Source organism: Ambystoma mexicanum, chromosome 10 (assembly GCF_040938575.1).
Source record: "Ambystoma mexicanum isolate Mex_15411 chromosome 10, UKY_AmexF1_1, whole genome shotgun sequence".
In the NCBI taxonomy this organism is placed as follows: domain Eukaryota; kingdom Metazoa; phylum Chordata; class Amphibia; order Caudata; family Ambystomatidae; genus Ambystoma; species Ambystoma mexicanum.
Window position 1 is genome coordinate 238,552,825 of NC_090932.1, and position 25,247 is coordinate 238,578,071.

At 46.7% G+C, this 25,247-nt stretch overlaps 1 protein-coding gene across 2 annotated transcripts in view; it reads left to right on the forward strand.

Annotated features, from left to right (window-relative positions):
• Positions 1 to 25,247, forward strand: part of LOC138491315 (espin-like protein) — a 484,304-nt gene that overhangs the window by 382,032 nt on the left and 77,025 nt on the right. For both annotated transcript variants that reach the window (XM_069617768.1, XM_069617767.1), the window contains exon 7: positions 20,087 to 20,287. In XM_069617768.1, the coding sequence (XP_069473869.1) occupies positions 20,087 to 20,287 (201 nt within the window). The remainder of the gene's footprint in view (positions 1 to 20,086; positions 20,288 to 25,247) is intronic.

The following is a 25,247-nucleotide window of genomic DNA, read 5'->3' on the forward strand; positions in this document are numbered from 1 at the left end:
TCGGAGGACGGCCCTGTGCGGCCCTGTGTGAAGGAACTAGGTAAGGAGAGCGGGAGGGCCCCGAACTGCCCGCGGGCCTAAAAGTACCATCAGTGGCCCGGGGACTATGAGAAGGTCTCTCCAAGCCACAGAGTTCCCCCTGGGCACACATGCACGTGGCGGGCAGAAACTCACTCCGACCTCACGCCAATTAAGTCACGAGAAAACCCCTCACAGGCCAACCGAAAGCAACACTGCACCCATTTGCAGAAAATAAACAGGGCAGCCACCCCTGGCCTGGGGCTCCTGACTAAAGAGAAACTGTTCCACCAGAATACTACTCAGCAGCCAGTAACACTCTTCCAAACCAGTAGCGGGAGGCTTATTACCAAACAGCTCGGCATCTAAGCCAAACAACATAATGCTCCAGGGGTGGCTAAAACAGTAGATCGGATCGTGTTTATCTGCACCAACAAGTGTCTCCCCCCCCTTGGCCATAACAAACAAAGCGCCTCGAGCCCAGTGGCGCAGTCACCACTCAGAACAAGTGCCGGCGGATCGCCCACTCTCCTTGACAAAGGGCGAGGCACGCTGTGCCCGGCATACGGCCCAGTTACCACCTGAGAGCTTGAAATCATTATCAGTGACCACACAGAGAGTGGTTAAGCTCCGATTGTGTCAAGGGCGAGAGATGCCTCAGGGAGCAAAAATGGGTCACACCCAAGGAAGTAGTGGCAAGAAACACAGGCTCAGCATATAAGCAACAACTGACGCGAAAGCGGAGAACCCAAGAGCGTGTCCTGTATGCAGACCAGCACTGCAGCCACATCACTCCAGAAACTGCAGAAATATCGTCGAGAAACCGCCAAAATGGCCACCCCATTCTTCCAAGAGGAATCCCAGATTCCAGGGGGAAACCAGGAATTGTCCACCAAGGCAGACATTCACTGGAGTTCGAAAGGGTACACCGAGCAAGCGGCCCTCCAAGTGGGCTGACATCCGTGCTAGCCAGATGCCACAACTATAAACATAAAGTGGAAATCCTCCAGAGCGCAAAGGAATTGGAGTCAATTAACTTTAAAAACTCCAAGGTCAAAATCTTCCATGATCTTTCTGCCACCACCTTGGCTCGAAGAGGGTGTGCCATCCTCTCACCCTGTGGCTGCAGGAAAAGAGCACAAGATATCGATGGAATCACCTATTTTTCCCTGGTCTTCACATATGGAAATGAGGAATATAGAGTTACCTCGGGAGAGGAAGCCGAAGGTGTCCGAAAGGGCCTACAACCAGAACGAATCATGGAGGAGGGTGAGGAGGTGTCAGAATCAGCATGCAGACCCTCTGGACCTTGGAAGCAGAAAAGCAAGTCCAAAGGAGGCAAAAAATTTCAGAGACTGAACACCCCTTGACACAAAACAGGATGGAAGACATTTCGGGTCAGAATGACTCCAGGAATAGTAGCTGGCTTGGCACTATTGATAGTTGATCTTAGGCTTTTGCAGACATTCGACAGGTGTAGAAGAGATATTTGCTGAATAGTTCTCGGGGCAACACCCGATGTGTGGCCCTATGTTCACATCCGGGGCGTCTCAGCAGTTACAGAGAGTTAGCTTTCTCCTTCTTCTTCCACCTTTCTTTCTTTACTATTCTTTACTCTTCTTAGGGGTTGCGTGGGGGGAGGGAATGTCGGGGCCTGACCAAACCAAAAGGAAAATGGAGAATGCAACAACGCCTCTTGGGATCCCAAAGGAACAGACTTTGAAGAGACCCATCAGGAAACAGGCAGCAAGCCACACTGTGAGTGATGAAGGGCGTTGGTGCTCTCAGAATAGGGACACTCAACGTGAAGGGACTAAGCTCGCCACAGAAAAGATCCATGTTGATGCACACCTTTAAACAAGTCAATCTTGACATTCTGTTCATTCAAGAAACAAAGTTCAAACAAACGGGAGATGTTCAAATGAAAGGGGACAATATAGGAGGTTTGCTGTGGGCCTCAGGGCCAGAAAAAAAGGGAGGTGTTGGCATGTTATATCGGTCCTCCCTGAGACTCCAGATTACTCGCATACACAGGGATCAGGGTGGGGCATTTCTGGTTGTACACGGTACATTAGGGTCTTCTAATGTTATGTTGCGTTCAGTATACACTCCAAATTCTCAGCAATTAGCTTGCTTTTTGCAGGGACCTGCTGGCGACTAGAAGGGGAGAGGGTGAGCCCGCTCATATGCGGGGGTGACTTTAACCAGCTCACGATTCCAATGCTAGACTGGCGCTCTTACTGCCCGGGAGCCAACTCCCCCTGACCCCCAACAACGGGACTTTCCAACACCTAATATTAGCCCACCACCTAATAGACGCCTGGTGAGTAGCACACCCAACCACAAAAGCTTACACATTTTATTCACCTCCACACCAAACACACATGCAAATAGACTACATGTTTGTAAAGGGGAGCCTAGAACATCTGATTACAGGGGCTGCCACTGAAATAGTAGGATGGTCGGATCACAACATGGTTACAGTAAACCTAGACCTGGGACACAACACACCAGTAGATAAACGTTGGCTGTGTAGTGACACGCTGTTTAAAGATAAGCTTTGTCAGGAAAGTCTACATGAAGAGATAACACCGGCAAGATCCCACCTCAGTCTGGGAGGCCGCAAAAGCCACCCTAAGGGGTCTTATAATAGCTCAAGGCTCCTCAGTGAGACTGAAACAACTAAGGGAATCCCAGGTTAAGCAATCAATATGAAACAAAGAACAGGCCCTTCTAGAAGAGGAGGGGACACAACTGCTACTAGAGCAGAAATCAGAGCCCTCAGACAAGAGCTGAAAGGCACTGGTGACTCTGAGATTCCTTAAGCAGAAGTACTTCGAAAAGGGAGCTAAAGCCCACACTTTGCTAGCGGCAAGACTTCAAAAAGAAAGGGCATACAGGGCAGTCTTGAAAGTCAGGTCTTCCTGCAACACCGTCTTAACAAAGCCCACCGATATCACGGCCCGATTTGCCCAGTTTTACGAGCAACTCTACACATCGGACACCCCCCACTCTCCCGAAACCACAGAGAAATGCATGTCAAAAGTAGAATTCCTGCCCCTATCGAGTGCAGATCGGGATCAACTGAATAGCCCAGTAACCACAGAAGAAGTTGATCATGCCCTTTCCTGTCTGAAGGCAGGCTCAGCACCGGGTGCAGATGGTTTCACCCCTGCCTTCTACAAGAGGTTTAAGGGTGCCCGGACCCCATTCCTTGCACTCCTCTTTAACAGCATACTTGAGTCCGGCACGGCCCCGCCCTCCTTCGCGGAAGCAAGGATAGTAGTCGTAGCCAAAGAAGGGAAGGACAAATTAAACTGTGGCTCTTATAGGCCAATCTTGCTACTAAATGTCGACGCCAAGGTCTATGCCAGTATCCTGGGTAAGCGACTGAGTAGAGTTCTCCCTCAACTAATATGTAGTGATCAGGCAGGGTACGTCATGGAGAGGCAGGGAGCAGACAACGTCCGTAAAACTTTAGATCTCATGGCCTCCATCCCAGTGTCGGAAGTAGAGCCAATTTTGATTTTGGTCGACGCCAAAAAGGCCTTCGACCACGTGGAATGAAGATTCATGGTGGATGTCCTACACAAGACAGGTCTGGGCCCTGATTGGATCAGAGGTGCCGGGCACTCTACCAAAACACTCAGGCCAAGGTCGTAGTAAATGGGGTGGTATCTCAACAGTTTCGACTCACTAGGGGTACCAGGCAAGGATGCCCTCTCTCACCGTTGATCTATGTGCTGATTATGGAGCCTCTAGCCCAAAACATCAGGCAGAACTCTGAAATCACGGGCCTCCACAGGTATGGCATCGAGTATAAATTAGCGCTGTTTGCAAACGATGTGTTGGCCTACGTCACTTACCCCGAGCAATCGATCCCAGCCCTATTGCACGACATAGGACAGTAATCCTCCCATTCAAAGAAGCAGACCCACCCCCAGCCACTACCCCGCAGACATGGGGTTTCCAAATTTTACATACCAGCATAAAATATCTAAGGATAATGATAACGAGACACCTCCAAGAGCTGTTTCAACACAACTACAAATTGCTGTGGGTGGAGATCCAACAGGACCTAGGCAAATGGAGTAAACTCAATCTTTCATGGGCAGGCAAACTGACAGCAATTAAAATGAATGTCCTGCCACGGCTCCTTTTCCTTTTCCAATCCCTCCCAATCGCGCTTCCTAGCACATTTTTTAATACAGTTAAAGAAACTCTGCTGTTGTTTCTCTGGGACAAAGGTAAGCCTTGCATAACATGCAAAACTCTCATCCTAACGAAAGAGAAGCAGGGTCTTGCGTACCCAGACGTCCACAATTATTACACTGCAGCCCTGCTCCATGTCCTTGTAGATCATATCAGGGAGTCTAAGTGCAAACAATGGGTCGCACTAGAGAATGGGTTGTTTGCTCCAGTCACTATGGGAGAATGGTTTTGGGCCCCGTGGAATGCTATACTGTGTAGAGCTAGGGAACACCCGATTCTAGCAGCGCTTTGGGCGTCATGGAACAAAAGAAATCCATGTATGAAGGGAATAACAACTTGGCCATCGCCGCTTAGCTGCATCTGGGCTCCTCCGATCAGGGACTCCATTCTAGAACCCCTCCGGTTCCAACCCCAGTATGAGCAAGACCTGTTTAGAGCAGGGCAAATGTGGAGGGAGGGCTCCTTTTTGACCAAGGAGGAACTAGAGGCAGCAGTCAAGGTCTATCAATCAATCCCCTGTCCTATTTGCAACTTAAAGGGGTCCTCACTGACCATAAATGGAAAGACCAGCTGCAGCGCCCCCTCACCACTTTTGAAAAAATATTGAACACACACTCAGGAACCAGAGGCCTTATAACTTGCATGTACAGAGCACTCATCGACAGAGGCCACCTTTCCCCCTCGAGCACCAAAGCAAGATGGCATAAAGAACTGGGGTGGGAGAATAACCAGACAGGCTGGGATGCCATATACAGGGTGGTATGGAAATCCTCCATAGCTATGCAGTACAAGATGCACAATTGTAGAATACTAACACAATGGCACCTAATTCCTCAACAGCTGGCTAAAATGTACCCGGGCATCTTCCCCTATTGTCAGAGGGGATGTGCACAGATAGGCACATATTGGCACCAGTGGTGGAGTTGCCCTCAAATACAGGTGTTTTGGAAGGAGATCCTGGGGTGAATCTACGAGATTGAAGGCATTTGCAGAGTCTCTTCTCCCCATCTGGTCCTCTTTGGGGTTAAACAAACTGAAGACAGATACACACTCCTCCCACACATGCCAAGAAACTTGTTGCTAGTGGCCCGGGTCTGCATCACACTGAAATGGAAAGCATCTTCCCTGCCTACAAAGGGAGACTGGCTGAGAAAAGCAAAGGAAATCTACAAATGGAAAGCCTAACTGCCCTACTGATGGAAACCCATGCGCACATCAGCCAGCATTGGCTTCCATTCTTCCATTCTTGAAGTACTACAGAGACGCTTTGGCAGACCTGCCTTAATATGCGCCCCCTTGCCCAAGTGGAAAACCAATACTGGCTGTTGCACAGAACTTTGCCCTCTAAATGTTCCCCAATCTCCGCATGAACGTCAGTCACCTCATGGGAGCCTGCGCACAGAAACGTTCCTCCGCAGCACTCTCCTTGATAGAAACGTCAAGTCTTCTCTCATGACTCCAGCCTACTCACCTCGGTTTACACTGGTCACCAATAAACCCAAGCAATCCTCGGTCATTTGCTACGGTCAGACCCATAAAAGGGAGGAGGGGTGAGAGGGGAGTACCCTGTTCCTTATTCCTTTCTTGCTCTGTTCTTCATTCTTTATCTGTAATTTAATATCCCCCCGCCACCTTCCTCTTTATACCCTTTTTCATGGCTGGGGGTTCTTTTCTCACTCATACCGCTTCAAAATTGAAAACTGTAATTTTAGTGATCAAACTGTTTTTCCAGTCAATTGTTCATGTTTGAGCCTTACGGCTGATGCTCTTGTTGATCACAATAAAAATATATTTGTAAAAAAAAAAGAATTTACAAACATATCGTTTTATTCTCTGTTTACCCTCATCTTCTGAAACAAAAAGGGAGAGAGCCCTTGAAAGACTCACATGATCTTCCAGTTGAGTACTATCCTGACATATTCATGGTTGCGGCTGTAAAAAGGCATGTTTTTTTTTATTCAAATGTTCTTCTACCAATCCTGCATTGATGGGGCAGCACATTTCATTAACCAACTTTTCTGTGCCAATTTTAGGAAATTGCTGCTTCTTCTGTAACTGCAGTACCATCACTGGAGTCTGGAATATATTTAGACATTCTTCTCAGACCTCCCTACAGCCAAGCATCCCCACAGCAAATACATCTCACAAGGCCCCATGGACTGAACCACCACTGAGAGGTCTCCAATGACAGAATTGCCAAGATTATCAGCTACTCTAAACCCTGAATAACAAATACTGACACTTGCAACCCGAAGAGCATCAGGCTGGGGAGTCTGCTTTCACCCCTGCCGTAGCACAGATTTTAAATAGCTCATTCACAGGTGATGAAGTACCACAAGTCTGAAAACATGTTATCATAACATCTTTACTAAAGAAACTTAATGCTGGCACAACATTTGTAGCCAATTAATAGCCAATTGCAGGCCTCCTCTGCCTTGCAAGAGTCTCAAAACCACACTGACAAATTATCATTCAGTCTTACACATAACCTCCTAAGTGACTTCCAATCTGATTTTGGAACCCAACGTGGAACGTAAAGTACTCTAATGGACATCAGCAAAACAGTCCGCATTAATCCTCTTTTATCTCCCATTGCCTTCAACACTCCACCCCCCCTTTGTCACTTGGAAATTGTCTGCAGACTAGGTGGCACCGTCCTTCATTGGTTAAAAAAAAACACTGATTTCAGACCGCTCCAATCAGGCCATACAGCATGGCTTCCTACCAGAGACAGCACACATTGCCTGCAGTTACAGAGGGCTCATCACTCTCCCCAAGCCTATGCAACGCCTCGCATTGGTCCTTTACAACCACCACTGTGGATAGCATCTATATGTCGGTGACAGTCAAATTAATATCGGCATCCCTCAAGAACCTGGAAACATTCGTTTTTCGCAGTTTCTAAATAGTTACGACATCCATTCGGTTCTTTCTCTTCTTTGCATTCCTGATGCCAGTCAGGGGCTCAGTTGTATGGCTCCTGAGTACGAGGAGTCCATCTGGTCCATCGGTTTCTTTCGGCTCTGTTCGGCTCAGGTTTTTTTCTACTTAAACGCCCATTATACGATATATATCAGTGTTGTGGGAAATTCCCAGTGTCGCAGGTTGCACCAGTAGCAATTAGCGCTCCCCTCACTCCACCCCAAAAGCTGCTTCTGCAGCTTTCCTAGACATCTTGCGACCACCCTCTGCCAAGCCATGCACCTTAAATGCTAGTGACACCCCTCCAATCCTTCCTGCGTGCGCTTCCTATGTCTGCATCACCATTGGCATCAATAAATCACATGAGTGAATGGATTTCCAAATGGCACCTCCAGTATGTGAAGCCTTTAGCCTGAAATATAGACATTCACAATTGAAGGACGCCAATAAAACAGGCAGATTACCACAATAACGTGTAGTCTTTAAAACAGACAAATGACTTTGCAAATTGTGGATTCGTTGTAACTCATAGACAGAGACTACTAAACTCCTATCCACAGTAATTCTTCAAATCGCTGTTTGGCTTCAGAGACGGAACGGTATCAAGCATTTCAGTCTTCAAAAGCACTTTGAGCATGCAAGCATATGCCCAGTAGTCAGTCACTGAGGCATGTTAGCTACTGACATGACTTGGGCACTTTTGTCTTTGCATCTCCTTTCCTTGTAAATGTGGTGACTATTGTATACAACAGCATGAGTCGCTGACTTGGGCAAGTGTGTCCTTGAATATAATGAAATGACTACAATAAGAATAATGGTTTTGGTCCTATGAGCATTTTTGTTTTATTATAGATCCTAGGCTTCCCAGAGTTGATAGGTCTAGCACTTATTTGGACTTGCTCAGGCCTTATTTAGAGTGTGTGGTGCAGTCGAAAAGTGGCAGTTACGGGATTACTGTCACTTTTACACCACCATCACATTTACAGTATCAAATTAATACTGTTTTTATTAATAACATTAATACATTGCAAGTGGTTCAAAATAATGCTTTAAGAGCAGCTTTATACGTCCCAAGATCTCAGCATATCTCGGACTTAAAACGAAACACCCAGTGGCTATCTGTACCCCAAAGGATAGAGCATAAAGTACTCTCTCCGACCCACAAATGCTTGGCCAACCAGTCACCTAAATACCTAGCTGACAACTTTTCTCGCAATACCACTTCATGCCCCACCCGGCACAAGCCCACTGCCTGAAAGTCCTGAGGTTCAAGCTCCAGAAAGCAGGTGGCAGCAGCTTCCCTGTGCTTGCCTCCAAACTTTGGAACACTCTTCCCCTGACCCTCAGAACCGAACCGTCCTTCCTTCAGTTCAGAAGAGAACTCTAAGTCACGGATACTCTCGAAAGAGCTATAAGTAACATAGACTCTTCGTCCATCACCAACTTTACTCGAATCACTGTTTCCTATCCTCTCTTTTTACCTTAGCCATGACCTGCTCACCCTTGCTTCCTCAACAAGCCATTCATTACATATTCAACCTACACAGCCCACATACTACCTCAGCTGACATCATTGGTTTCTATTACATTATCCCTGTTATCATACTTCATATGTAAATGACTCTGCCTATGCATAACCACTCACTGTACTATATTGTATTCGTCTGTAATTTGTTTTGCTACTGTAACCATTTTCTGTATACAATGTAATAATATGACTATGCAACCAAGTAATGCGCCCAGATGCCTTAGGGCCAGGCTGCGCTATACAAATAAATAAAAAACAAACAAACAAATTGAAAATCATAAATTTCATCTGGTTTCGTGTGGAGTAAATTTTCTCTGCACAAAACCATTAACGCATTTGGTGATTATCTCATGCAGCCATTACTGATCCCAATGGAGTCCTATCGGGCTTGCAAACGGGGAATAATGGTATGTTCTGCATGAGGCCATCATTACAGTTTTTCCAGTATCCCACCAGTAATTCTGGTGGGATACCAGCAAAACTGCCTTACCGTTTCTGCCACCCGATATCCCAGTATTACCAGGATATTACGGGCAGCAGAGACGGCTGTAAGTTCCCATTCCGTGGAGTCCAAGAGGACTCCATGGGATGTGATTCTGGCATATATTTGCCATTAGGGGCCTGAACTCCTGAGGCAGGTCATGCCTTCCAGGAGATCACTGCCCCTAACAGCAAACCTGTGTTTCCCCGGTCCAGAAAAAATGCTGGTGCTGGAATTACCGGATTTTTTTCTGGCCAATTTTTCCACACCAGGGAACTCATAATGAGCCACTTAATCATGAAGACCCATCCTATTACTGCATCATTATTGCATGCAGTTACAGTAACCGAGTTTGGCGGTATTAGAGGAAATATCGCCAAACTCAAAATTAGGTCTTAAGTTGACAAAGGCGCCATGATACGTAAGGAGCAACAGGGCCTCTAACTGCAAGCTGCCTAAGCTTTAGTTTTGTTACATTAACTATTAGAAGGCACTCTAAAACAGATTATCCGATCTTTAGGTTCATTCCGAGGTTGGAGGTAACGGTCCTTGCCAGCATTGTGTAAATAGCGTGTCCGGGCAGTCATTAGTCTGCTAATAGAGGACTATTACGACTTTGCGGGCACAAGCTTTGCGCCATGCCGGTAAGGTCATGACCGCCATGCCGCTAAAGGCACGAAAAATGCCCTTTGCGGCATCATGCATAGTGCACATAGCACTACCGCATGGCCCAATGCGGTATTAGAAGTGACCGCTATTAGTGGTCACCGCTAATAACGGTCACCGCTATTAAGCAGAACCGGAGGTAGCATCATTGCACAGGAACGGGAAGGAGCACGGCGGCCATCTTCAAAAACACAATCCATTGCCAACCTCACCACACAGGACCCGTTGTACTGAAACCATTCTCCTATCACACCACTATGCCCAAGGCCCATAAGAAGGGAGCTGCCTGCCAGCGGAAGGAGAGATTTAATGAGGACGAGCTGGAGATACTGGTTGGGACACTGCAGGAGCATGCAGGGATAGTCTTCTCCAACAACATGAAGAGGGAGGCAATTCTGAAAAAAAGGAGATCTGGGGACTTGTTGCTTAGAAGGTGTAACACTCACCTGGTATACACAGGGACGTCACTCAGCCTGTTCTGACCTCTTACGACCTCGAACCCTTCCCTGGAGTCTACTCGACTGGAGACTGGGCCTTGTTTTCTTGGAAAGTGTGCTCTCTGTCCTGCTTTCAGCGCAGCAGCACGTTGATTGATGCAGGCTTGTTGCTGGCTAGTTACTTCACTGGCAAGAGTCCGGCAGGTAAGTATAATGAGTCTTTTGAATAGTTCTCTAACTTCGTTCCTTTCCTTCCTTAGATGGTGGCCGGCGTCCGGGGTTGGCGACGTGCTGCTGAGATGAGTAGCGCTGAAGGTGAGTGAGAGCGTGATGCGCGATGCGACCCTTTCGTATTTGTATTGAACTTAGTTATTTTTCTGTGTCTTTTAGGAGCCGCGACGTTTTCAAAGTGGATGCCGGTTATCAAGAAGAAATGCAGTGAGTAGGCGTGGTATGCGGTGCCTCTAGATGTTTTCAAGCTAACCTGGAGTGTCTTTTCCCTCTTGCAGATGGATGAGAAGTTCCGGAGACAGAGTTCCCCCAAAGCGGCTGGGATTCAGTTAAGCGGTTGAAGCTCGTACAGTCTTTAAAAATAAGCGGAGATTTTCTGAATGCTTACTAATGCCTTTTTTCTGTTCTTTTCCCTTTTCCTTAGGAAGCGGCGTGCTGGGATGGGAATGACACCACCGAAGATGCCCGCAGAACAGAAGGAGTGATGAATGATGGGCAGAAGCGCCGCAAGGTAAGGCTGTCCCTAACGGTGTTCTTGTTCTTGCAGGAGCTGAGCGCAGAAGAAAGATGCAGGCCTACTGGAGACCGATCCGAACACTGTGAGTGTCACGCTGCAGGTGCAGAAAACACAAAGCATGTTTCTCAGCCTGGGCATGGCTTAAATAGTCTCTGGGTATCCCAGGTGTCTCTGGGCTGAACCACACCCAAAAGACTAGACTGCACATGCAGTTCTGGGAACCGAAATATGTGGGGGCATCCATCTTATCCCCATCAATACACTACAAGTCCTATCCCCAATGTTATCCTATGGGAGTGAGTGAGTCTGGTGCCACAAGCGCCAAGTCTGACTCCAAGTGGGTCTTTGGAGGGATGGAGAGGCCCTTGAGGGCCATGTAGGTGATCGTGGCCTGGCTCCAGCCTGACATCTTGGAGGGCTGAGGACATGAGGGGCAGGAATCATGACAGAAGGTCAGTGCTGTTGTGAACACCCCACACACCATCAAAGACCGCCGTAAGCGCTGGGACGACCTGCGAATCAGAGTTAGAAATATACTCTCAGTGAACAGGAGCCAGACAATGGGAACAGGAGGAGGTCCCAGCTCACCAATCAAGCTGACCCCATGGGAGGACATCTGCACCAGCATGATTGGAATGGAGGCGATACAAGGTGTTGGCGAGATGGAGTGTGGTGCCACAACATCGGGCGATGGAGGTGAGTGTCCTAAGAAAACATTGTAATGTCGAGTCTGATGAAAGCCAACCAATATGTCAGTCCAAAGAGTCAAGCCATGGTCCAACACACACATACTCCCAGCAAAGTAGGCGGACGCATCACAGACACATGTAGATGCCTGCTGCATGGCAATGCCGTACCTGACACATACCACACAAAGATGTAAATGCCATGAGTCACACAGCATGCAGGCCCCAAATAATATGCATGTCAGATAGCATAGCTCTTGGCCAACATGAGTGACACCGACGTATGCCTGCATAACCCACTCATGTATCAAACAACGTGCTCATCCAAACACAAATGCCTATGACCCCCAATTGTGTGGATGATCATTTGTCCAAATGTATGTATGATGCCTATCAAAACATCACTCATGCCGTCCCTCTCTTCAACCCCCACAGGCTCCGACCATGACAGTGATGGGCAGAACGCAACCCCCATAAAGACCACACCCCGAAAGAGGTCCCGGGATGACGCCAACCACCCTTTGACAAGGCACAGAAATCAAGCCAGCGGATATAAACAAGTCCACAATAAACAACACAATCCCACCAGTATTCGGGGCGGTCCCTCAATCAACCCCTCAGATCACTACACGTAATACATAGACAAGTTTTTTTTGAAAAATGTATTTATTTTTCTTTATTTAATTAAAAACATTAAAATGATTATTAAATAGATCAGAGCTCATATAAGAGTAAGTATAAATATAGGACATACAGTTATACAACATAAATAAAGTGCAAAATTTGAAGAAAAATGCTAATATCACAATAGAGCTGCTGGGAACTTGCTGCCCAATTACAAGCTGGGTAATAATCACCATCGTCCAAAATAAGTCCAAGTCAATGTCGAAGGATAAAATCCACTCGAGAGAAGGGAATCCCTCGGGTGGAAAAAATCCTAGTCAACCGAATATAGTCAGGATGGTTTCGAAATGAATTCGAAGATGGATTAAATCCTGATAGTGGCAGCAAAAAAAGTCGTTAGTTCCGAATCTAGCAGTTTGAACATTGCAATAGACAAGAAACTGAAAGGTCCGCACAAAAATTATATTCAAAAACCCATACTCTAAAAAGTCTAACATGGGATGCGATACGTCAACTACTAAGGTGACATGCGAAATAAACCACAAATACGTAAAACAGTATCGTGAGCATGGCGCCTTAAACCAGGTAGTTTCGATGGAAAACACATCTAGCTGGATTACAGATGATGTCCATTTTCGTCAGGACATAGCATTCCCGTATAAACATTCATGAAGATTCATCTGTGTCTTGAAATTACCTACACAAATGTTATAAATTAAAAAGAGACACTAAAAATGTATGTTCTCCAAACAGTGAAATAAAGAAAAAGAAACGAGAAAATAGTAATGCTAACATCAAAGCAGCCTTTCATATAGGCCGCACAATCATTCATACATAATGACCATAAAACAAGTGATCTGAGGATCACGATGAAGGACCCGGTCCCCAGCACTGGGTTGGGACGTGTATAGTGGCTAGTAGGGGAGAAAATCTAATTACCATGATCTCAGACCCTTTGGGGGTGGGCCCAGAAGCCTGACAAAAAAGTCCAGGAAATAGCGATCCGGCCACACCAAAACAAATCACAATTGAATTAGATCTGTAAAAAATGAGAGAAAAGAAGGCCACAAATTGGTCATGAATTTCTCTGGTTAACAGATTCGAGCAAGATACAAGCAGCCAAAGAGAAAACCAGAAGTAGAAAAATAGATAAATATAACTCTAATGAAATAAACATACAAAAAAAATTACATATGTATAGAAAAGAGGAGCCCAAAAATGGGACTGCCTATATGTTGAAGATAAATTAAAAGAAATTGAGAATTAAAGTGAAAGAAACAAATGAGTGATGCAGTGGTATCCATAAAATAAATAAAGGAAGATCCTGCACCCAAAGAAGAAGGATAGAACCAACATCATAGTTGTCATTATGCTCACCATTGATCAAGCCCAGATCTGTCAATCAAGAACCATCAACAGATGATTCCTTAATGTGTAGAACAACCTCAACTACATGTACAGAATCGGATGTCCAAAGGTTGCCCAGAAGGGTGAATCTTCAAATGTCATTAAAGGATAGGCGAAGTCTGTGAGGCAATAGAAAGTACAACAAACTAGTAAGACATCTGTAATGTCCCAAAGTATCACATACATAGAATGCAACACTGCGCTGTATGGAATCAAGTCATGAAGCATAATCTGAAAGTTCATGAAAAAACTGAACTTACATCAGTCCAAACAGGATCTGTGTGTCTGTTGTATAGTCTAAGTAGCAGTACTACAAGGTTCCAACATATAGGTAAATCTATATAGATGTTTGACCTAATCTTGAAAATGAGAAATAAAACAAAGCCAAAAGCGTGAAAGATTCCGCCTAGCTACCCGTTCAAAGTTACTTACCTCAGCGGCAAAGGCCATAGACACCAAACCAGGAAGTCGGTAACCAAACTTCCTGTGTTGGCATTTGTCCGGGGTTAAATACGTCAATGGGCGTATCAGGACTGCCGTCTACAACGTCTCTAGTGGACGTGACTATTGACACAGAAAGGCACGGATAATCTCGGGCCACGTACCGTGCAATGGAAGGGAGCCGAATGGATGTAACCACGCCCCCTGAAGGTATACAGGCGGCCCAGCGTTACCTGTTCCACCATGGGGTCAAGACAACAAAGGAAAAATAAAAATAAAGGAAAAAATAAGTTATAATGCACCCCATGCAGTGGTAGATCTCTACCAGTATAGAGGTAGACATAACACCTAGAATGATTAACAATGGAATGCAACAGGCTAATAACGCCTGAAAGCCATATCGAAGGCACCAGGAATAACCAAAGCCTATAAAGGTGAGTCCAAAAGACATCACGACATAGAGGATCTATTGAAATGGAGCATGCCATTCTTCATGGGCATTCAGGCCCAGTATATGGCTTTGGGTGTTAAATATCCACCACTGTTCCCTTCGGGACAAATTCGTGGCTATGGCATAATGTCTGGTCCCGTAACTCTTTCAAGACACCACCAACGTAAGTTTTCACAGTCATGTTGGTGTTCAACAAAATGAGCAACTAAGGGAGAAGAAAGATTGCGAGTCCTGATTCTAGACTTGTGCTCAGAGATTCTCAGTTTAATAGGTCTAGAGGTTTTTCCTATATACGATTTATCACATGAACACATAATCACGTAAATCACGTTTTTAGAATTACACGTAGTGTGATCCCTCAGTTTCCAGACTCTGTGGTTAATGGTGACAGTGTTGGTCACTGTAGTAGATCCGCACTGACAACAATTGCCACAGGGATAGTTGCCAGTAACTCTTTCCATACCCCACATTTCAGTGATGGTTTTGGGTGCCTGGCTGGTCTGCAGTCTATCTGCCTGAGATAGCCAGCTCTTCAAATTCCTGCCCTTTTTGAATGCATACATGGGATGCATACAACCACCCTTTGACCTTGAGGGGACAACCCAGGGGCCACCGTGCACCAACAGGCAAGACACCCCTGGTTGCCATTACACGGGTGCCGACAAGGGCCGTAGAGGGGGAAGCACCACCACCCATTGGCCATCCTGAGGAACCAGCTGAGGCACCACATTCTGAGGAGTCCAGTTTGGCTGGGTAGGTGGCAGCCACAGCACCCCTGGCTGTGGAGGACCCCCAGGATGACATATGGGTGCCCGTTGAGGACGATGCATTGGAAGTGGTCCGTACACCCAGTCCACCGGCATCCCCCCAAATATTATCCCTCAAAACTGACCACACCACTGCCCCAGAGCAGTCTGGTCAGGAGCAGATGGAAGGGCGCTACAGTCCCATTTTGATGAGTATGGAGGCTGAGCAGGCTGAGCAGGACAGGCAGGGACCCTCAACTTCCACAGGTGCACCCGCAGGGCCGCAGCGGTCAGAATAGCTGACTGCCCTTGTGTGGCAGTTTGTTGTGGACAACACACTGGCCAGACAGGGGTGGTCCATCACGGAGAACACCGCCTCCATGGCCAAAACCTTTGCAGATCACACCAGCTGCCTCTGTGAGGAGGTCTCGGCCCTCCATCAGGTCTTAGGCCGCATAGCCGATGCCCTGGAGGCAGGGCATCCGGCTACCCAATCCCAGCAAGCTGCCACACCGTCATGATCCAGTTCAACCCAGACGAGCCCGCTCCGCAGGTCGGCACGTACCCTGCGCCGGCAAGACATGCCGCCACCTGGATCAGGGAGTGCCAATTGATAGTCAGGGCAGCCTCATGTAGGCATTGGAGACTTGATGGGACATGTGTGGGGGAGTTGTGGGGGGGGGAGGGTGTGTGGGGGAGTTGTGGGGGGAGAAGGAGGGGGGTGAGGGTGGTGGAGGGGTTTTGCACTTTTGTTAACATTGTTATATGTAATACGCCCGCTGTGTGAAAAGCAAGACCTGAGTGGACATTCATCATTGTGCATGTGTCATTTATTCATATACAGTGCATAGTGTACATGTACCCCCACACCCAGTGCCCTCTGTCCAACTATCATGTCACCCTCTGCTGCCATGTGTGTCAGAAATATTGTGCAATGACTGACTGGCGCACAGCACGTCCCTCCTGTGCATCGGCACTGCCATGATGTCCAGCCACATCTTCCTCATCCCATTCATCATCACCAGGTGGTAGCAGTTCAATGTCAGGCGGCAGGGGCACGTTCCGGCGGATACAAATATTGTGCAGCATGACACATGCCATGATGATCTTGGCCACCTTCTCATGCCTGTAGAGGAGTGCCCCACAACGACCAGCAGAGGCAGCAAAATCGTGCCTTCAACAGGCCAAAGGTCTGCTCAATGACCACACGGGTGCGAGCATGGGATCGATTGTAGTCCTCCTCGTGCCTGTTCTGTGGGTTTCGGACAGGGGTGAGGAGCCACGGCTTCAAAGGATAGCCACTATCACCTGCATGAGAGGCAATAAAAGGTAAATGTTAGTCGATTCATGATGGACAGCTGTACTAGTCACACATGCCTGCAGATTATCGTTGCCCACATGCACATGTCCCTGGATGTATTTAAGCCATTTTCAGTCCCTCAATGTGTCTTGTGCCATGGACTAATGGTGTGGGTTGCATCTTCAAGATGATACATGGTGTGCACTGACGTCTTGTTGCACATGCATCGTGTACGCATTCAGCTGTGCTTGTGTCAAATTTGTGATGTGTTGTGTTCTGTGAGATTTACTTAGAGGGAGCGTCGGCAGTAGTCTGTGCAATATTGGGCAATCAGCGCTGATCATTCCCATGGTGACATGCAGTACTCCTGTGGGTGTGGCGGCCCTGTGACAGACAGTGGATTCCCTAGTTGGTTCACTTTAATGCACTCCCAGGGATGCTTGTCCTGTGTGGTGATATGCTGGAGACAGCAACATAGTGCATATGCTCGGCATGGTTCTGGATTGCGTTATGGATGGTGAGGGCCACTGATGAGTGGTGCACGTGTTGTGGGATGTGGGGTGGTTTCCTGTTAGTCAAGTAGTGATAGGTGTGGACCTTACTTCATTCCTATGGGATTTGGGTGTCATACACCATTTGTGATGCTTTGGGGCACAGTGTTCAGTGATGTGCACATCGTGCAGTCACATCAACATTGGCAGCACGGTGATGTGTGCATCTCTCCCCCCATTTCAATGCCATGTGCCAGTCATGCAATTTACCGAGCAGCCAGGCACGTCGTCCAACATGTCGCTCCATGAAGCGTGGTAGCGTGGAGTTCTGCAGGACCATAGAGTCATGAGTTGATCGGGCACAACAATGTGTGATGATCTTGCTAGCGTTGCATACCATCTGCACATTGATGGAGTGGTATTGCTTGCGATTGCGGTACACCACCTCCATGGCATGCCGGACCACCAAATCCACATGGGTGCAGTCGAGGGCACCTACACAATTTGGCATGCCTGCCAGTGCATGGAAGCCAACTTTTGTATCAAATATCTCCTGGGGAGTCCGTGGTAGGGATATGTAGTCCCTTGTGTGCTTGAGGAGGACATCCAGCCCTTGGTTCAGAATGCGGGAAAATAAGGATTGTGATATGCCATGCATGTGCCCCACTGTGTGCTGGTAGGTGCCTCTGGCAAGGAAGTGGAGCACAGACACTACCTTCAGTAGAGGGGGGATGGCGGTGCATATTTCAGTGAGGCTGACAATGCCGTTGTGTATCATGTCCACAATGGTGGTGATGGTGTCCCGGTCCAGGCGGTACAGGGTGCAGATCTGCTCAGGGGTTAGGTTGAAAGGACTAGCTCTGATGCAAGGGGTTGGGGGCTGCCTGCATGGTAACGGTGGCTGCACTGGTGGGGTATGCTGGGCCTGTCTCACCCTCCTTCTCCTCCTGCGTCTCCTCTGTGGTGCCGGCTGTTCTTGTTGTTGCTGCTATTGTGGCAATGCTAGCATGTCCTCCAGCTCCAGTAATACTACTACTATTGGAATCATCTTGGTGTGGGAGGGGGGTGTGGTGTGTGGGTGTGCTCCTTTTGTAGTGGGCCAGACTCCATTGCCTCCACCCGTGCTGATTGTGTGTACCTGTGGCAGTTGGGATCACTGCACATGGCATTTTACGGTTGGTCTGCGATGCCGGTATTTACGGCATGCCGGTAACCACTTTTAACGCCTTCATGAAGCCGGTATTTGCATGTCCGCTTCACTTGTGATCTCCTCCAGTTTACAGCATGCCGCTAGTGCTGGCATGTTGGGCCTCGTGCCCGCGCACATGCCACTATTAGGGATGCCGTAATTTACGATGCCGCTAATAGCGGTCAAGCTGGTCAGAATAGCCCGTAGTCGTAAGCGATGCCGGTAATCCTTTACCGGCATGGTTTTTCCCTTAGCACCAACCTCGGAATGACCCCCTTTGTGTTTATTTTCATCCAGATCCAAAACATGGCACAGAGTGTGTCTACAAGGATGGGAAGTGACTCGCAGATTTAAGAAAAAGCTGATAGACGCTAATTACCTGGGAAGGGAATGTAATCCCTCTCAATCTGTTTAATTTCCCCGACTATGTGAAGAAAGAGACATGTAGATGTGCTTGTGAGGTGTTTTACAAGAAGTACAGCATCATGTTGCTATGAGCACTAGTGAGTAGTGCTATTATAAACTGATGCAAAGTTCACACATTTTATGGATGCACCATAATGACAGAGAGATGATTCTATGTGCATGAAGCAGTTCACTTTCAGAAAGTTATTGGGTTACTTGTGTTCATTAAGGATGAGCACGTATATAAATACAGTAATAATACTGAAAATTAAACAAAAATATTTAAGCCTTATAAAATGCACATACATTGAATTAATAGCAGCATTTTTGTATATTTGTTAATGCTGCTGCGCATTGTACGACATGAAAACTGACAATCCTTTGTCTTTATATATAATGGTTTGACTTCTCCCATGACTTCTAAGATGTCATGAGTTGTCTGATGAGGCGGGCTCCTCAGTGCGCCATGCCACTGTTCCGCTAGTAGCATAGACTCATTGCAGTGTCACAGCTTCGTTCACTGAAACCACTAACTCCTCACTAGGGCAGATCCTCTTTGAAAATTGGCTCATGATTCTGTCCTCATGGATTATATCATGAGACTAACACTTCACTATGTGGAGTCACAAATGGCCTGAAGGCAGACTCCCCCATGGGGCGCAGCAGGGTTTCTATCATGCCATGGACTCTTTAACATGATATGGCATGGATGACCACGGTGCTGCATGCTTCCTATTAAGGCCCTGCCTCCTCACTATGGCATGGTTTCACTCATTACACTTGTACTGTGCTTGAGGAATCTCCTTCCGAGGGTAGTCGCCATGTGGCAGATGTGCCTGCAATAATCAACAGTCCTTCCTACCGCTTACCCAGAAGCGCCACCAAGGGGTGGCCGATTTACCTCAGTGATTGCGAGAGTCTAGTACAGAGCCGCCAGGATACACCAAAACGCTCAGAAGGTGTAACTGTGCCAAACAAGTTGATACTGTGACTGATTATGCCCAGGGATAATTGGGTATCCTTGTACGTGAGCGCATGGAGTATGCCGATTGCTTGGTACAATTAGTACTCATGTGGCTGGCCATGCCCATGACTGAGTGTATACAGGACAGAGTATACCCATGGCTAAGTGTTATGAGGTTGTGAACCACTGACCCTACCCCTGAGTTAGTAAAATGTATGTACTAATTGTTAAGTATACCATTCCGGGAGCAAGGGTTGGCGCGCGCCTGAGCGTACCCATGTCTGAGAATACAGATTGCATCTACGAATTGGCATGTCTTTGTGTCTTACTATTGATTCCGATTCTGCTTTCTGGGCACATCCTATTGCAGAAGGGCCAGACAGACGAGTCCCCTGATCATGTGAAGGACAGCCTAGCTACCATACAGCTGGACGATGTGGACATCTCTGACCTGGATGCACTGGTGCCTACACAGGATGGCAAGGGAAGTGCCATTCCAGAGTGGAAGCGGCAGGTGATGGTGCGCAAGTTACACGCCCGCCTGGAGGAAGAGGAGGAGAAGAAGAGGAAGGTAGGAATCCGCCTAGACCAGAGTCTGCAAGAGCCTGAATACATAGCACAGAATGCCTTTTCAGCGAAAAAAATAACAGTGACAAAATATGGAATTTATCTCTATGTTCTTAAATCAACCCCAACCCCATTCCCACCCATTTTACCCCGTTATCCCAATCCTAATATCTATTTTTAAAAATGTTCGATGTTTGCTTCTCTTTTATAGCATTCTCTGTAATTGTATTCTCTATTATCACTGGATGCCCCTAGATAGTTGGTCTCTGTGCACTGGACAAGCGGGAACATCAATGTTTTGGTGAGGTAGAAGGGAGCAACATGTACAGATGGGGTGCAGAACCTGTGCACAGAAACCCCTGTATGCCACAGATGAGCACATGCAGTTTAGTATTGTAGATTCATCTGCAGTGTAATTCAAGGAAAATGTGCCTCATTATAGAACAGGGATTTAATCATGGGCAAAGCAATTTAGACATACTGTCCTTCAAAGGGACATACAAAATAACACAGAAGTGCAAAATGACCTAGAGATGAAACATGAGCCAAGGCATCGGGCTAATACAGGATGCAGAAGCGTGTACAGAGTAAAGGGCGCAATAGTTCACAGATAACAGATTAGGATGATAGGATCTGTGACAAAGCCAAATAGGTTCATTATCAGACTGGCACAAAAGTTCAGACTTTAAAACGACAGATCCTCACACAAAAGGGCCAATTAAAAACAAGCATTTGCAGTGCCAACAGTTTTGGCTTTTGTGTAAGCATGGGATAGGCACTTGCCAGGCACTGCTGTAGTGGTACTAACTGGCTATTGATGGTAGCAGGTGTGGGTAGCTGGGCATCTAATAGCAGTGCCTGGCAAATGCCTAATACGTAGACACAAGCCAAAACTGTTGATTTTTACAATGCTTGTTTTTAAAAGGACTTTAGTGAAGGACACTCATCGTGCTTACAAATCGAGAGACTGAAGGCAGTCCTGGTTAAGACATTGTTATTACAGTAGTGCATTTATAATTCTAATGAAGTCATTAACTCTCAGAAGACTGCTTTGAGAAAATACTGGCAGGCACTTCGAGTGTAAAGTTTAATTGTAAGGTTTGATTAAGGTGAGCTCAAAGAGCTCCCATGAGGAGGTGCATTTGGGTGGCAGGAACTTGGTGGGAATGGCCATAGGGATTAGCAGGGTCATGGGCAGTCAATGGATGGGCAAATAATCAAACAACGCCTACACAGGTTCTGTCCATTTTCATCTGGCATTTCTCCCTATCTGTACCCGAATGCAATAATGTTGGCATATGTGGCACCAAAGATCCACCTTATAGCCCAAACTAACAATGAACTCCATACAAGGATAGATTTTTTTGAAGTTTAGCCTATTATGTCTCTGGGTCAAATAAATTCTCTGTGTTCACTAAAAAATCTTGATAGGTACAAAAGAAGTCTCTAGGGATCTCTTCCGCAAATATATTCTCCCTTCTCAATCACTCATAGGGCCTCATTATGAGTGTGCCAGCCTGGTAACAACGGTGCCGGTAAGTTTACCGGCACCGTTGTTACCGGACCGGCACACTCCGAGTCTGCGTGCGGCTGCCTTCTCTCCTGCCAGGTCTGACCTGGTGGGCGGGACGGCACCCGCATGCAGGCTTTCCGGGAAGCACCGTTATTAATGCTTGTTGGTGCTTCCCTCATCCCCATTCCCATGGGACTCAAATTGGAATGGGGATTTACATTTTTCTGATGCCTGACTTCCAGGAACACCCGGGTCGTAATCGCCCGATGTTTCTGTGGAGCCAGGTGCTGGAAAAAATCACATGTCCGGCAGCAGCACAGGCCCATAGTCTTGGAACATTGGGGAGTTTGAGCCTATCCACACTTCTTTTCATGCTCCTGTTTGTATAGATGTTGGTCCTAAACCGCAATGAGCCACAACAGTCTTCTACCTAAGGGGACTGGTCTTTCCATCCTCCGTGACCTTATGCCACATGCTTGTTCCTAGACACCTCCTGCATTCACACTTCTGAATGCTAGGGCTTCTTCCTCACTACACTTTGGTCTTCACCTTCTGTCTCCTACTCCTCTCCCCTTCTAATGGCTACACCAACCTTCTCTAGTGTACCTTCTTCCTTTTCTCCCTTAAGCTATTCTCTGACATCCTCCTGAATGAGCTCTATCTCTTCCTCACTCCTGATTTTCTCTGTTCCACCTCCTTATTTTCCGCCCGTCCCTCCATACCCCCTGATATTTCTGGGCATCCTCACTCTGGCCACTTCAGCGAAGGATCGCAGAAGAAAAAGACAACTGCTGTTTAGATCTGCTAAAAGGGCCCAGGTTTGGAAACTTTACCTATCCCACCCAGCTAAGAAAACAGATGTTCATAAAGAAGCCAATCACCTCATCCAATCTCCACCCTTCATGCAAACACCTATCCTGCACTCAACAACACACTACCTAACCCCTCACAATCCCATTTACAGTCCACTCATCATCACCCACCCTCACCAGCCAAACAATCACACATTCTTGATCCTCATCATAAAGAGGTAATTCTACTTTGGCACCATGTACACCCTAAACATCCTCATCACCCAATTTACACAAAACAGCACGTTGACCACTCAGCACAGTCGAGTGGAGAACTCACAGTCACACAAAAGGCCTCCTGGTCATGGACACTCTCTGAAATGTCAACATTTAACGCCTTAAACTCCTCACCTGCCTGTTCCCACTCTCACATACTCAAATACACATCTTCAATCTACTCTGTGGACCACCAAAGACTAATAAAGGCCTAATCGCCATGATTATAGACATCACCATGACAACAGCTTAAAAAAAGACCCACTTCATAAACAGAACAACTGCCTTGGGGACTTCAACCGCTAACTTCAATCACAGACAACCAGTAATCTTAAAGAAGCCCTCATCGACATCTTTGACACATTGAATTTCAAACAATTGGCTGCAGTCCACACGCACACGACAAGGTCAGCACACTTGACTTGACCTGGTATCCACCACATCCTCTATTATCAAGTGCCTCCTACCTTTACCAATGGACTGGGCAGACACAATGTTATTTGTATAACACTGAGGTACATTCTCTCCTTTCACCATGGTAAAACCAAATATTTATTAATTCGCCAAGAACCTCCTGCTGTCTGGAGAAGCAGATAACTTCATCTCCCTAACATCCTCCATCAAACCATTGTCAATTATGCATTTTGCTAGGCAGACTCAACCACAACACCTTCCTCTACGGTGCACAAAAGAACTCAAAGATTGTAAACAATCTATCTACAGACAAGATAGTTCTGGAGAAAACCTCAACATCCAGAAGACTTCATCCAGAATTCATTGAAAGATTGCCAGTCCACATGGAAGACCATCATTCCCACTTCTAAGACAAACAATTATTCCTCATCCATAAAGTCCCCCAATAAATTCAGAGCCTAATTTAAAGCTTCCAAGCATTTCTTTAAACCTCTGTCGGAGACTCCAATACAATGCTGCATTGACAAGTGCAATGCAGTCAACAACTCCTACATGGATAAAATAGAAAGATCAAACAACACATCGACAGCAGCAATCACAACATTAAGAGAACAAACACTCCACCATGGGACATGCTAAACTTGTCCAACCTCAGGTCCATAACACTCAAAGAACTGTCTAGAACACTCATAGACCTTTAGGCCACCATCTATGAAGGTGACATCCTCCAACCTCTATCATGAAGACTGTCTCCTGAGAAGCACTCTGCCCACTTCTCCATGCCATCCATTCACTCACCGCTTCTTCCCTAATGCACTGAAGATAAGCCAGCTCCTTCTACTGTTGAAGAAGCCATTACTTGCCCCAGTTAACTTGGTTTACTACTGCCCTATCACATACCATCCCTTCATGCGAATGATCATTGACAAAGCAGTTGCACTCAGCTGCAAGAGAAGATCACCAAACACAACATCCCCCAAAACTATAGATCTGGATTTTGGCCAAGATGCAGCACTGACTCCCTCCACCCAGGCCATCAACAATGGCCTCCAAAATATTCATAAAGGATAACCTGCTTTTAGTTCAGTCCACCTGTCCCCACCTTCGATGCTGTCGACCGTAAAACACTTTTCAATATGATTATCAACCGCATGGGGTTTGACATCTCAGTCATACAATTTTCACCCCTTCCTTCACAGACATACACTGTCTCTTCCAGATTGATACCACAGGATTGCTGTTTTTCTTTTTTCTTTTTCTTTTTAAATGCAAATCATATAAACATCAACTTGACAGAACAAGTTTATAATCTCATAAATCCTTGCAAAGAACAAAATACAAAATAATTAATCCTTTCACTGTACACAATGAACAGCACCTTATACTACTGTACAATACTGGTCTACATGCTTAGAAAACATACCCCACACTTTACTAGATGTACTAGTACACCCCTGATTAACCAGAATACTGTGTTCTGTAAAATAGGCCTCCAGTAATGCATTATACCAGCAATCAGCTGAAGGGGCAACAGAGTCTTTTCAATGGGATGCAATGTGTCCTCTTGGTGATAGTTATGGCCTTACAAAAGACCTCACAGTAGCCATAGCCATAAACATTATCTAAACAAGAGTGCTGGGCAAGAAGCAGACTTTGGAGATCCTGCTGCATTGGAATTTTAAAAGCCAAGCTCAATTTGTCGACTGTTGTGTAGTGGAACCTCTGGGGCGTGTCGCCCCTTTAAGGGGTTGGGTCCCTCCCCGATGTATTGCCCTTTTAAGATGGGCCATGATGTCGTCATGGCCCAACCTAATAAAAGGGAGTCCTGCAGGCACGTGCGACACGCACGGCTGTGGACACCATGACTAAGTAACCGGTGTGTGTGTCCTTTATTGTGGCCTGCAGGCCCGCCCTGAGCCCAAGGGGCCTGCAGGCCACGGCATCATGGGGCCTCGCACACAGCCAGCCAC